This window comes from Alosa sapidissima, chromosome 17 (assembly GCF_018492685.1).
Source record: "Alosa sapidissima isolate fAloSap1 chromosome 17, fAloSap1.pri, whole genome shotgun sequence".
Classification (NCBI taxonomy): Eukaryota; Metazoa; Chordata; class Actinopteri; order Clupeiformes; family Clupeidae; genus Alosa; species Alosa sapidissima.
Genome location: NC_055973.1, coordinates 15,074,405 through 15,090,039, shown reverse-complemented (window position 1 = coordinate 15,090,039; position 15,635 = coordinate 15,074,405). Strand labels below are relative to the sequence as shown.

Below are 15,635 nucleotides of genomic sequence, written 5' to 3'. Positions count from 1 at the left end.
GGTTGAAGGTAAATAAGACAAATCACTGAAAAGATCAGATGATTATCATTAAATGTGTCTTAAAGTGATAACATTTTCTGTTAATACTGAAAGGAAATATTACATGTTATTAGTTTTTAGTTGAAGAATTTGAAATAAAATACATGACATACAAAATATTTACTTAGCAAATGTAGTGTACTTGTACTTGAGGTGTATATAATACTGCTAATGACATGCATGATATTCCGCACTGTAATAAAAAACATTCAGATTGAAAGGTATAGTGTCATTGGTGCTTTGACGGCTAGAAAGTTGGAAATCTTATACTGCAGCATCTAGGCTGAAAGCACTTCCTAGAATGTAGAGTATGCGGTATGTCCAATCAAGACTTGGGTGAGGATTAAATGGATCAAATTTCATTAAATTATGACAGGACAGAGAGAATGTCACAGTGCGGAGAGAATTAAGCTATGTGAGACACATGTGGCTTTTGTGTGCTTATCTTGTTGCCATCAAATCCAAAAGAATGTTTGGCGAAGAATTAGTGAGAAAATTAGCATATGAATTACAGTTTTTCACAATTGCTGAAACACATTTTTTGAAACCTTCCACCCTTTTCTCAAAACTGTAAACGCAAACCTCAATTTTCAAACAACATTCGAAAAAATCTAGCCTGAAGTAGCCATACTCAATTCTATACAGAATTTGTGTCTGATAGTGCATGATTGGGATGTGATTATATGGGGCGTGTTTGAAAAATGCCTCTGCGTTCAAATTGGATAGATCTAACCAATCAGAACAATGAAATAGCCTACCGTGAATCCTGTCAAGCCAAAACATCCTTCTTCTCTACAAATGCCTTAGTCGCTGTTTTCCTACAATTATTTACAGCTACTGCACTGTAAATATCTTGTACAATGTAACGTGTCGAGTAATTACACATGCAGCTCGTGTGAGTGTAGACACTAGGCTGGTTTATTCACGTTACCCGCTTCACCATACAGGGGTCACCACCTAGTGACGTTAACATCAACACTGATATTTAAAGTGATAGTGCCACAACTCTACATCCCCTTTCTTCCAGATGAGATGTAAATAAACTTAACACAGCCCACACAACACATTTCATAACCTGGGGCCCATTGCACAAAACTAGGATAAGAGATTAAGCCGGGATATCTTGGTTATCCTGGCTCAATTTATCTGTGATCCGGTTGCACAAAAGCGGATAGGGGGCAGCAGGATATGTTATGGATAAGTCACCATGACGATTTACTCTGTGGAGCTAGCCTGCTCCAGACCAGGCTAAGTTCCAGGATCTATTACTTTTTTCTATTTCATCCCTTATCTCAGTCAGCAGTCACCACAAACGGAAACCAATAGTTATTCCACTGCCCACTACACATTGTTATCCCATATAACTAGACCCACTGTCATTATTTAAACGTTTGTGATCATTAATTAACTTTTACATACTCGCCATTCCCGACCTGTCATGTGACAATGTGACGTCACGGGAGCACCGTAACTATTTCACGCGTGGTGGTCGCGACACTAGTTGCAATATTCTCCTAAACAGAGGTGTTGCTGTTTGTTGCTGTTGTGAAAAGGCTATCACTACCTACTTTACACCGTAGAAGAAGCAATGAAGCTGCTCTAGTTGCCATGGTGAATCAGTGAATCTGTGATCGGTGGCGGGGTCTACTTGAGGGAGCAGTGAGCGCGCACTTATCCAGGATAGGTTTCACCTGGCTTGATGAATCCGTGTCTGCTCATCCTGGCTTGGTCTTTGTGCAACCACTTAAACCTGTACACTCTTGTTTTGGATTCATTGAGCGCAGCTCAGTAACTTATCCCGGATGTCTTAATTCTGCTTTTGTGCAACAGGCCCCTGAGCTGTAGGCATCGCATAACAAAACCGGAACAAAAACACATACTGAAATGATCTGTCCAGGACACCTACCACAGAACAAAAGGTGACACACAACATTAATAGTAGGGTGCATTATGAGCAAACAAAGTTAGTTCAGTTAACGAAGAAACACATAGTTATCATTTCCACATTTTGATTTTAGTTTAGTTTTTCAGCCTAGTACTGACATAGTCCTGATAACGCTGATTGGGTTGGCTAACTGCCTGCTCGAGTCACCACCAAATGTCTCTCAGATGAGTCAGCAGTATTGACCACTGGTGTGATACTAGGAGGTGTAGGTGGTGGGTTGGCGTTTTGGGCAGTCTCTCTATCAGGTACTGGTGAGGTGGACCTCAGTGGCACGTCTTCCTCAGAGCTTGCCATTGGGTTTTCATCAACCCAAAGGAGATGTCGCCTGTTTCTGATATATCTCTTTCCTTGTGATGTTATTACGTAGCTATTAGGCTGCTGAGCTGGGCCTTCCACTCTTGCCTCTTGATCAAAACCACGTTCAGTCTGCACTCTGACTGTTTGACCTGGTCTTAGTGCAGAGAGGCGGTGAGCACTGCGGTCTTGATACACTTTCCCCCTCATTCTGTGTTTGGAGATGGTAGCAGCCACTTTGACTTGGATAGCAGGCCTGAGCATGTCTGTGGTTGCTGGCAGGAAGGTCCTGGTCTGCCTGGATATGAGGCACTGAGCAGAGGAAGGGAGTCCATCACGGAGAATGTTGCGAGTGTGGAGAATGGCTGCTTGGATGTCTGTACCATCACGGTGGCACTTCTCCAGCAGGTGCTTAGCGGATCTTACTGCACGCTCAGCAAGACCATTAGATTGTGGGTAATAAAGACTGCTGCGGATGTGTTTAAAGTCCCATGCTTGTGAAAAGTCTGCAAAGTCCCTTCCAGTGAACTGGGTCCCATTGTCAGTCATGAGGGTGTGGGGCACACCATGTGTAGCAAAGTGTCGCTTCAGCTTCGTAATGACCGTGTTGCTGATCATTTTGGGGAGGTAGTCCAGCTCGAACCACCCTGAGTAAAAGTCCACCAGGACTAGATGCATTTTGGCACGCCACTCAAATATATCGGCTGCAGTAAATGACCATGGTAGTTCAGGGATGTCATGGAGGTGCATTGGTTCCTTTGTGTGGTGTGCTGTCAAAGCGTTGCATGCAGCACAACGAGACACCTCTTCGATATCTTCGACACCAAGGGCAGTCATTCGGTCCAGCTCCGCCTTGACCTTATCTTTCATGGCAATAGGGATCCTGCGGGGACCACATATTGTGGGGGCAACAGTGTCAACTAGTCTCATATGATATATCACAGGCAATTTACCTATGACACCGGTGTCAAAAAGGTCTTTGTACTCCAGTATTTCTGGAGCTTTTTGTTGCAGCATGTGGATGTCAGGTCCGAGATGTATGAGACCAATAGCAATACTGTCTTGTAGTCCCAGTATGGGTTTTACATCCCTATTGACCACATGAAACTTGAACTGTCCCTGTGTACAATGCAGTGTTACAGTGCCATCAGTTTTGATTGACCTCCATAAGCCACTAGATTGACCTTTTCATTTGGATCCACATGCACTGTGTGGTCAACTGCATGCAGCAGTTTTCTGGGCAGTACATTACATTTGGCACCAGTGTCCACTTTTACCTTCAGTTGTCCATTTCCGTTCTTCATTGTGAACGTGGCGAAGATTTCCCCCTCCTGTGCGGGTGTGAGTATTGTGTCACAGTAAAAATTATCAACCACCTGATTGTCTGGTTCAATGGTCAATTCGTTTACTCTACCCATTTTTCTACTTCTGTATGGAGTGGGGGCTTTGGGGCGAGCTGTGGCCTGCGCTGGTGCAGAGCGACAACACCTAGCAAAGTTTTCCACAGTTATTGCATATCTTATCAGGTGAGTGTCATTACAATTGCCACAGCGAGCCTTCTGAATTGAGCACACTTCAGCTTCCTTATGAAGTTCCTTAGAGCTTTTCTCTGACTGTTCATGGAGCATGCTAATGCTAACTGCCAGTTCAAGGGTGAGATTATTTTCACGTAATGGTTGTTTGCGGAGGGTGTCGCTCTGTATCCCACAGACGATACGGTCCCTGATCAATTCATCACGGAGCGCGCCAAAATCACATTTCTTCGCCAGTGCCACACATACTGTAGGGCTAGGGCTTCGCCAGGAGCCACACATACTGTAGGGCTAGGCTACTGTTATGTTGTTGACTGCCGTACTACTGCCGAGGACTATTATGAGTTCTGTCCATCATTTGGTGGTAGGTAAAATTACTGCAATAAAATTATGCTTATTTAATGCTTTCCCCAAATCACTTTTCACAATTTTTTTTCAAGAGTAATATTATCGGTTATCGTATCGGTATCGGCCACAACAAACCAATAAATATCGGTTATCGTTATCGGCCCTAAAATTCCATATCGGTGCATCTCTACTTAAAACGCTTCAGCTGTAACGTTATTTGATGTCAAAGTGGCGCCAAATTGAATGGGGTTCAATGGAATGGCTAGGTGGAACTGGTCTACTATTTAGCCTCAGATCTGCCATAGTGTCTACGCTCTCCGAACGTTCGCCTGCCCTCTTGGTTTATTCACGTTACTCGCTTCCCCATACAGGGGTCTAAATGTCTAGCTTGTCTAGTGACTAGGCACAGTTGCTCATCTTTCCATCATTATATAAGCCCCCCAATGAATTTGGTGGTCACAGACAACTTGGTGGTGAGTCCCTGATTTTACACTTTTTAAAGTTGGTAAAATAGGGAAGGCCTGTCCTACCCATGAGAGGGGTATTGGTTGTGTATACACAGATTTCCTACCTGATCGTGATAGAGGTAGAGGGTTTTCCTACCTGTAGTAGAGGTAGAGGGTTTTTATACCTGTGATGGAGGTAGAGGGTTTTCCTGCCTAAGGCTGAGGCGGAAGAGTGCACTATTTCCTGCCAGTGATAGTGGTAGTGGCTTTACTGCCTATGCTTAGGTAGTAGTTTTGGTTATGCGCAAAATAGGCCTGAGAACATTGGGTATCTGGGCTCATTGGGCTCTGAATGCAACAGCACAGCCTACTCAGCCAACTCTCTTTTTATTATTTTATAGTTTTTTTTTAATGATACATAAGACAATGAAAAGTGCAAGAAAAGTGCATGGTGCAGGAGTATCAGATCAGTTCATTTCAGAGAGAGTTTCTAACCCATGGGTAGAGGACATCATGGACTATGTGAAGAGCCATCTAGTTGCTTGGAGTACGGCAGCTCTAAAGGAACTGAACAATACGCTGAAAACTATGAAAGGCTTGAAAGAAGAACATGGATGTGACCGTGGGGCTAACCAGAGGAGAAGGTCACTTAGCACGTCACTGTGACAAGGAAAATCAGAAACAGTATTGGGATCACCCTTCACAGCAGCGCTCTCAAACTCTTGTCTGGTCTCAAAGTTGAATAGGACATGGAGGTCTAAACAGGGGACCTTGTGGTGACACTTCTGATGTACCACTTGAACTGTTTTCCTCAACTCGCTCTGAATGCAACAGCACAGCCTACACAGCCAACTCTCTTTTTATTATTTTATATATTTTTTTTTAAAGGAGAATTCCGGTGTGATATTGACCTAAAGTGTATCGAAACATGATACCGAGTGTGAACGTATGTCTCATAGCCCATCTCGGCTTGTCCCCTGCACTCCAAAATCTGGCGCTAGTTAGCCGATGCTACCAACATCTTTTTCAATAGTGGTGCTTCGGCATCGGGCTAGCCATGCAAATAAATCACTGTTTTACACCCATTTACGAGGCTCAATGTATCTCCACACTTCATTGGTAGACTTCCGAGGGCCCTGACATTTAAAACGAGACATTGAGAACTTTGAAAAAGCACTGGTAGTTTACTTACAAGACGATTTATACAGACAGTATCTTCATGAAGTTTAGCGTTTGCAGCCATCTTGAATTTAGTCACGATAAGTCGAGCAACGAGTAAGAATGAACAGCTATGATAAGGGATCAGATTCCAAAAATAATTCAGTGGAAATGCATGGATTCCAGTTGCTGCTCCTGGAAGAAACTGGAATCCATGCATTTCCACTGAATTATTTTTGGAATCTGATCCCTTATCATACCTGTTCATTCTTACTCGTTGCTCGACTTATCGTGACTAAATTCAAGATGGCTGCAAACGTTAAACTTCGTGAAGATACTGTCTGTATAAATCGTCTTGTAAGTAAACTACCAGTGCTTTTTCAAAGTTCTCAATGTCTCGTTTTAAATGTCAGGGCCCTAGGAAGTCTACCAATGAAGTGTGGAGATACATTGAGCCTCGTAAATGGGTGTAAAACAGTGATTTATTTGCATGGCTAGCCCGATGCTGAAGCACCACTACTGAAAAAGTTGTTGGTAGCATCGGCTAACTAGCGCCAGATTTTGGAGTGCAGGGGACAAGTCGAGATGGGCTATGAGACATACGTTCACACTCGGTATCATGTTTCAATACACTTTAGGTCAATATCACACCGGAATTCTCCTTTAAATTATTTTATATTTATATTTTTCTTTTTTGAATGATACAGAAGCAGATGTTAGTATGAAAGGAAAGGAGGATAGTTGTAAGTTTACGACAATGAAAAGTGCAAGAAAAGTGCATGGTGCAGGAGTATCAGATCAGTTCATATCAGAGAGAGTTTCTAACCCATGGGTAGTTAAATATAAAGAACATGTAGTAAAACACCATTTCTCCTCAGCAGTGAACTGGACTGGGACTTAAAGGTTGTATCAATGATGGCGGGGTAATGTCACTTCTGTTGACATTCAAACAAAACAGAGAGCTAGCTCGCTAAACCCTCCCCCTCCCTCCCGTGCAATTGAAACTCTCCTGAACGCGCATCTTGTCGGTTATTGGTTGGAACACTTTATTTTGCCTTTGAGTGGTTGGCAACACTTGTTGTTAGCAATTGCTTTTTTTGGGCAGATCTCAGAGCCTAGGCTGCCTACAGAGACGCATTTTTTTGACGACCTGCTAATGGGGCGGGCCGCTAGTGGATCATTAGGAAAGATTAGATGAATGTGATAATTTATGTTTGGGCCTTTTTTTTTTTAAGTATATATTTTTGATCTTTTTATGTCTTTAATGATAGGACAGTGGAGAGTGACAGAAAGCAAATGGGAGAGAGAGCAGGGGTGGGATCCGGAAAGGACCACGGGGCGGGAATCAAACCCAGGTCGCCGGTGTATGGTGCAGGTGCCCCAGTAGCGCCACAGCTGGGGCCATGTTTGGACCTTTTTTGGGCCTGCAGTTGCTGATACAACCTTTAATGTGTAAATTATATCTTATAATTTCACTCACACATAGTAGATAGTTGGTTTAAAGGGACCATTAGCTTTGTTTTGCCAGATAACATATTAGACCAGCATGGATACAAATGCAAACAACCTAGTATAGTATTAACTTCTCCATTCTCAGTCCAGGAAGATAAGGAAACTCCAGAGTGCTTGCATTTTGTGATGAAATCTTTTCATGAGACCCTGGATCCGGAATACTTGGAAAAATGGTACCAAGTAGGACATACAGTTAAGACTGTTGAAATAGCCAGTGTAATTACAAGTAAAGCTACTCTGCAGATAGTAGACCTGTCACCAGGTGTGTTTTGCATTTTCAATAGAAGTGTTTTCCCAATGATTATGAGATTTCATTTTTGAACAAAGTGTCTAATGTAAGAAACAGTATGGTGTGTTCTGCAATAAGTGTGTTATAGAAATACAAACAAAGGGCAAAGCAGAAAATGTGTTTAAGGTGTGGTTACTCTGTGTTTAAGGTGTGGTTACTCTGTGTTTAAGGTGTGGTTACTCTGTGTTTAAGGTGTGGTTACAAGAAGTTTAGGTTTTGAGGCTGTGATCTAAGCATCCATTTTTAGTGTGTAAGCAATGGGCAAAAATTGTAACTTATGACATCTGTGCTTTTTTGTGTTTATTTTTTGCCACTTGTGGTTACCATTATACATCACAAGTGCATCACAGGGCAAAATGTGTTTTATTGCATGAAAATGTGTTTAGAGATTTGCAAAAAGAGTCAATGAGATCTGCAAATGGTGTTTTACTAGTTGAAAACTGTTTATGGTTTTGACAAAAAAGTGATTGATTCAATAAATGTGTTCAGGCAACTGAGCATTTGGTTCATAGAATGGGGTTTAGTGGTTTAGCAATTGTGAAAAACTGTAAGTGGTAATGATCTTAACATGGGATTCAAAATCAGCTTGGTCCAATCCCTGTGAGATCCGAGAAATTTAAAGCTGCTTCTAAAATGTTAATGTTTAAATTCTTATATATTTTTTTTCGGCGAAATATAGCAAGCAACATTAAACAGACATAGAGATGAAGAATGAGTTGAAGAATAGATAGAGGAGAGAATGGTAGTGAGCCACAGAAAGAGAAAGTCTTACCCTCATGCCTTCAAATCTGGACAGTGCTCTCAGTGGCCTGAGAGCCCTTAGAGTCCTAAGTGATTTGATGGCGGCAAAGTCAGAGTAGCCAAAAGCATTGGCTATGAGGCTTACTAAAGACACCTACAGGGAGGGACACAAACAGGGGACGGGGGTGGGGGGCAGAAAATAGAGACGCAACATTAGGGAACTTCCCAAAGCGATCAGAAGCAGGCTCACTTCATTTCCTGTGAAGAGGGGAGGAAAAAAGGTTGGTGATTAGAGTGGGGAGAGTCACCAGGCCATCTTGCCTCCTTTTTCACATGGCTGTGAGGGAGAAGAGGGGAGGGGGGGGGGGTTGGGTCTGCTGAATTATGAGAACGCAGAGAAATGTGAATTGATCCTCCAGAGAATGATTTTTCACTCCTGTTGAAAGCACAATTGATTGTTAATGAGCCGAAGTTTGGGGAAAGAAAATACAGTTATTTCACTCCGTCTCAACCTGCTGAAGGACAGGTGGAGGTGAACGCATATAACCTTTCCCAGTCACATGGTGCCGATGCACTCATCAGTTAGGGCCTTACCCTAATGCCAGCAAAGTGGGACACTGCTCGCAGCGGCCGCAGTGCCCGGAGCGTCCTGAGGACTCGCAAGGTGCCAACTTGGTCATAACCTACAGAACCCGCCAAGAGCCCAATCACTGAAATCTGTGTGGAGCAAATTAGAGTGTGTTCAGTTATGCCACTACTGATCATAAAGATTTGTTTTTATTTCTACAGTGCTGTCAGGAGAAGCTTGTATACATTCTATGGCTGCAAAACCTCCTCTATTCTGTGAATGCTACAAATAGGATAAACACTTAGAAATACCCTTTTACTGTTTACTTTTACCATGAGATACAGTAGGCCTACTCTAATAATCAGTATTGGTTCTGCCATTACAAATGAATCAGAGAAGAAAAGCATTAACTAAATCTGCAATGAGATAAATCAGGTGCTTGGGTGGCACAGCAGAATGAGTGTGATCACTCTGGAAAGCTCCGAGTTCAGATTCTGACAGGTTGTTCGGGGCATTCACACAAGCACGAATTGATTTCACATTGTTTTTAGGGGGAAACGAGTCCCACACCGAGATCGAACCAGCAAACTCAGGCATGGGAAGTGGGCATGGACATGTCCTCAGGCATCAAAAAGAGTAAGATGTACACTCAATTACTCTCACCCCTGTACTCTCTCTCAGACTGGGTTTCTGGCTTCAATGTAACTAGGGTTGTTATTTTTTTTTTCATTTTACTGTATCTTTTTCTGCTATATACTGTATATTGTAGCGTGATGCCTTTGAGTTAATTTGCCTCACTTGGAAATAGTACATCTTGCAATATGACTTTAGCACATGTGCTGATGATGATCCTAAAGCAAAATATTTTGTAGCCCTGCGTGTAACCTTCATTGTGAGAGGTCGAGTCTCTCACTACAACCCATTGGTCCTAATGCCTTTTACTGGAACAATAGTTCAAAACATAATGGTTAAACAGGGACGATGGGAAGAGGATCAAACAAAAATATAACAGTGTTGTGCACAAAAAATATCTACACAAAAACCCAGTTCAATCACGCAAACTCAACAAGTTAGACTGATGAATACCTGCCCAACAGCCCTTTCCCAACTTTGTCCACTTCCTTTTATACCTATCAGGGCATATTAGTATCAGACAACATGTCAGAATTTGCTTCACCTAGAATTACTGCTTGAACAGCTATGAGCTGATAAGCCTGTCCTCTGTGGTTATGAAACGGTCTGAGCATTACATTTTCTTCTTTAAAAACACAGACTATTCCCTGATGTTTACATGCAAAGCCAACAGGTCAACAAGAATGCACTCAACCTGTCGCTCCACCTGACATGACAAATGAAGCTTCTCATACTACACAAGAAATATTTGTGAGTGGAAATTATTTTGCTGTTTGCTATAGACAATTTCCCAATTCTAACAATTCACGACCCACTTTATTTAATGATAATGTTAAGTTTAGCTCATTAAGGTCACCATGTCTTTTTCTTCAAAACAAGGCAATGATTATTATGTTCTCTGAGCACTACAGATTCTTTTTTTAGTAAACAATGCAACATGCTTGGCTTCTCAAAACTAAAGAAAGGGACTGTGCTTTCCTGACAAATATGTAAGTAGTGGATCATCTTTGGTGCCTCTGAAACTGTAAACATATATCTCTACCTCTGTATAAACGTACAGTAACAAACTACACCCTAAATATTTATAGCATAAGATGTCCAACTTTCCTTTGTGCTAAAAACCCTTATTACTCGTCTTCAATGGAGCTCAGTTTGTTTTTCGAAGTTTAAGTTCACATGGGTTTTTAATTAACATCTTAATGAATAGTGGTAACTGTGCAGGGATGCAAGCTCAGTCTGTCCACGAGGGAATGCAAAACCCAAACACTCATGGCTTGTTAATCATTTTGACCATGACAATCAGACCACATTACGATAAATGCGGTGAAGATAAAACCCCTTATCATGCTCCTTTGGGAAGGAAAGGACTTATAAACCTTTCTACTGTACCCACAACATACTTTCACAACACTTAAGCAAGGCTGTTCCAAAGTTTTGGTTTATAAAAGCCCACATGCTTTCCATCTCTTCTCTTTAACTTCCATTAACAGTGTCCACTATAGAGGATATTATTGTCAGCTACACCCAGACACATTTTACCCTTAAGAGCAAAGTGGTAACGAATCAGAAGTTTGGAATAGTTCAGCACTAATGTACATCTCCATTTTGTAAACAGCATGCTGTCTGCACGTTTGACATTAACACAAGATAAAATGATAATAATGTTCAAAGGGAGATGTTTGAAAGGCAGGCTGATCATAGCAAAGCTTCTGTTGACATCCACTCTGCTCTCCCTACGACTGGCCTGCATCTTTTCTGTAGCTCTAACGTCTCCATTGAGGAAGCACACACTAATTGGTTTATCTTCTGCCCAAAGAATTTCACCCCTCACAGTATTGCTGATATAATGCATAGGCACTCTCAGGAACTCAGATCACATGTTTCCCCTCAAGACAATGGCATGGTTTGCAACAAAAAAAGGAAAGAAGAAAATTGGCAAATTTGTGACATATGCATAAAGGCCTTTTGGGTATTGCTAGATAATATCTAGATCATACCACAGCATGGAGAGCTCCATGTATATTCTATATTATGTCAACATCTAGAGCATATAGCACAAATAAATAGTGTGCTCTTTCAAAGATACACAAAGGTAAAGGGCTATGAAGTACTATGAACAATGTAATAGATGCATACAATAGTATAGAATAGAATACAATAGATGCATACTTACATCCACAATGAGGAAATCCAACCAACACCAGTAGTTGGTAAAGTACTTCTTAAAGCCATAAGCAGTCCACTTCAGTACCATCTCCAAGATGAAGATGTATGTAAAAATATTGTCGGCATACTGAAGCACGACTTTGATCACCTTTCTTTGCTCTATGTAAATGTCTTCAAATGCCTGTTAGAGAACAAAATAAAAGTAAGTTAGAAATGTAGCCTATGTGTATAATTACATGTGAGCACTGTATACATACTGGTAGATCAAACCATAATTACACGTCTATTTCAAAACCGACACAGTGAATCCCACTTGAAAGTGTTAAAATAGTTATTTCACCCTCTATCTTAAGTAATCTATTAAAAATCATAGAGCAAAAGCCATCATGTTTTTTAAAAAAAACACACATTATGATTCTGCTCTCTCTGTGCTAAATCACATCTGGACTGTCTCATCCTGTGGCCCAAACATCATGTCAAGCCCTCTCAGGGATTACAGTAAAATGTGCTATTGAAACCATGTCTTTTTAAATGGTTGACCACACCACGCTCCTGATGGCACCACCACCAAACCCACTGCTAATTAGTATTGCAGCTGTAAGGATTTGACCAGCCGTTGACCTGGCTCCTCAGCTGAGGCTCTGGTGGCACAGGGCGGCCCGCACACAGATGCTCCAGAGTGCCAGCGCTCTGGGTTGTTAACCCTTAAGTGAGCGCCTTCAAGTTGTCCTTGACCTCGCACTTTTGCCCAGCTGGCAAAAATGTCCTGTTTTTTTGGTGGCTTGTTTGTTTTCAGCATTGAGCCAGATCAGCCTTATGTTGTAAAGAGCATTCGTTTGAAGAGATGTGTTGGTAAATGCCACCAAATGTCATCTTGGATACAGCAAGCCTGCCACACAGCATCCCAGACAAACTAGTGGCGCTGACCTTTGTTTCTCCTAACAAAAGGGCTGTCATGTATTCCTGGGAGGACTGGGCGATGCCAGCGACAGGCAAAGACTCATCAAGTTTGACAGCTCAACCTTAAGTTTAGTCTGTCATCTTTTAGTGGAAAAGTAATACTTCCTATTAATATTTCATGTTGTGATTTATAACACAACAGGGAATTCTGATCAAATTGTATACAGATTCTATTGGTTATTCTATAATATTGTTATACACAAAATGTAGATATTGCAGCAGTAAATCCGTCCAATTTATGAAGGGTTAAAGGATTTGTAATCAAGAAGGTCTATCACAGTGGCTATCCCACTCCATCCCTAACAGCCCCTGGCATCTGCTCTATCTGATTAATGTCTTCTGAAAACTGTGCTTTTGCTTCCGTGAGACAGCTCTCCCACAGAGTGCCCCAGTGATAGAAGTTAACCCATCAGCAGGCTGCCCAGAACCTCCAGCCAAGGGAGAATTACTGTTTTATGCCAGCTGATCTGGAGCCTGTTTCTATACATCTGGTGAAAATATATTCATATGCAAAAACCAGCCCAAGAGGAGTTAACTTCAAGTCATTACCTGGATTAGCTCCTATATGGCCCAGTAAAAACTACTCACCAGAGCACCACTGCTCAGCAGGATCATGAAGATGATGAACGACTCAAACCAGCTGTGCTCGACAATCTGAAAGCAAGTCTTCCTCAGTGTCCACCACACCTGACCAAGCCCGTCTGTCGTGTTGATGTCACAGCACTGGAAGTGACGAACACACACTAGGAGAGGAACGACAGAGTTACAGGGAGAGCCAAACAGAGAGCAACTCCTCTTTTTTTTTGCCTTGTCTATGATATAATAAAAACAAAAAAAGTATTCCCTTCCCCCTCTTCTGTTCCCCCTCCACAACTGAAATGTGGCACCTCATGCTGCTATGATTCAGACTGGCGAGAAGCCCATGTTTGATTCCTCTCACTTTAGTGGGTGCTACATGGCATAATCCAGCCCCATCTCCAGCACCCCGTATCAGTGACAGTAAAGACTGTACCCCTTAGAACAATGGGTCGCTGAGACCAAATCACATTTGAGCCCTCTGCAGTCGTCAACGTGTCTCCATTACAGGCAACTGAGCCCTGCCCAAATTAAGTTATTGTCTGTAAATTTAATAATGGCATTATGGTAACAGGCTACATGCAACTCAATTTGTAATGACACCCCAGCTCTTTCTTGAAAGCCAGGGATGTGTTAGCACCCTGGCATCTCGATTTGTCAGGCAATTAACTGCCATCAATGGGAAATCAAAAGCCATCCATGAGCATGACAAAGTAGGCGAGATATGGGGGTACTCAGAACCACTAAGGAAATGGGTGAGCTCTTTTGGTCTAGGCCAGAAGTGATTTACCACTTACACTGTAGATGTGTTTATGGTTGGAACATACCAAGCCCTGAAACACACTCACAGTGCATAGCTATTACTGCTCTCTGGTCTGATTCTCGCAAGCAATTGATCGGTGATGTTGATAAACTACTTTCCAGCAGAAAGTGAGATATTGACTCCCATCATGCTGTGGAATGTCCTCCTCTTAAGAATAGTTAATGGCGTGTCTGTATAACTTACTTGAACTGCAGCTTGTTCAGGATACAGCCTTCTGTTTAGAGTGGCTCTACTTTTTTGTTAGGCGTCCAATTGTCTTCAGACATGAGACAGTATTGCTGGCTTGAAAGAACAGATTGCACGCAAGCCCAGGATGGCGCTCTCTCTATTGCGTAATATTCCTCCTCCCCCTTGACAGATGTTGGTCAGTTCATTGTCTCTTTTGCTCTTTATCCTAAAACAACTCTTCCTCCAGCAGTGTAATTATATGCTCCAAACAGTAGATGTTCTCATTAATTAGCAAGGGATCATCCCCTTCTCGCTGCACCAGTTATTTTTGTTTGCTTGTTCTTGTTAATACGGTTCCACAACCCTAGTTTGCAGTAGATTCCTGATGCACCATGAGTTTTTCTCCTCTCATCTCACCTTATATTTTCTCTCTCCTGTTATCGCTGAGGGTCAAACATATCAAGACTGCATCACTAGAAAGCTAGAGCCCTATTACCACAACAGAGACACATCCTGTCTAATAGATTTCCATACATTACACATCTTTGAGGACAGTTATTTGGACATTTATGTACTGAGGTGTGGGCAAAGGGCTCTGTGATGGTGTTTGACTATCTATTCTACTTCCATCATGTGAGCAGGAGCCTTTTATAGGAAGCACACTTTTCTCACCCATTTCCCTTAAATCCATTTTCTCTCAGGCTGAGAAACACAAGCTGACACTCTGACTCACATCCCTGAAATTCACCACAATGGCTTAGACACCGCTGGCCCACAGGCCCTGACCAGCTAAGGCTGAGGCTGTATGCAGCGGTATCCATCCCTGATATCTTCCAGGAAATGCAGGCTGCTATGGCAGAACCCGGTTTCATTGTCAGCTAATAGATAGACACTCTCTGTATCATATGATGGGCAAATCATATTTACTTTTTGTTTGTCTGAGACAAGCCTAATATGATAAGAGCTAATCTACAGTAGCTTTTGTGGTTGAAACCTGACACTGTATTGTTCTTTATTGCTTTTCATTTTAGAGTGGATGAAGTATTTTTATTTCAATTAGGCGTTATTTCAACTAAATAAAAACAAAAGCTTCATGAGAACCTATAAACAACAGTGAATTTGCCTTCAAAAATGAAATACTTCAATAAGGCACCAAGGTTTTCATAACTTTGCTGAATGTGTGCATGGACATGTCAAACATATTCTTTACAGTATAACAGGCCTGTCAAAGGCCTGTCAAAGAAAGTGGATTATGGCTTCCTGTTTTAATGGCAGTCTTTGATTGGGTCAGCATGTTTGTGTACCTCGACTTCGATTGGGGGGTCGATTAGTTCTACAAAATTGAATATAGAGAGTAAGTCATCATCACATTAACAAGGCCCATTTCGTCCCTGACATGCTTTTTCAAATGTTTGCTGACACAGGACATTCAATTTA

At 41.9% G+C, this 15,635-nt stretch overlaps 1 protein-coding gene across 4 annotated transcripts in view; it reads right to left on the bottom strand.

Moving 5' to 3' along the window:
- The window catches only part of scn5lab (sodium channel, voltage gated, type V-like, alpha b), a 113,242-nt gene that overhangs the window by 11,321 nt on the left and 86,286 nt on the right, over positions 1-15,635 (bottom strand). For all 4 annotated transcript variants that reach the window (XM_042067776.1, XM_042067777.1, XM_042067778.1 and 1 more), the window contains 3 exons: positions 13,220-13,374; positions 11,679-11,852; positions 8,336-8,458 (listed from right to left, as the gene is read on the bottom strand). In XM_042067776.1, coding sequence (XP_041923710.1) covers positions 8,336-8,458; positions 11,679-11,852; positions 13,220-13,374 — 452 coding nt within the window. The remainder of the gene's footprint in view (positions 1-8,335; positions 8,459-11,678; positions 11,853-13,219; positions 13,375-15,635) is intronic.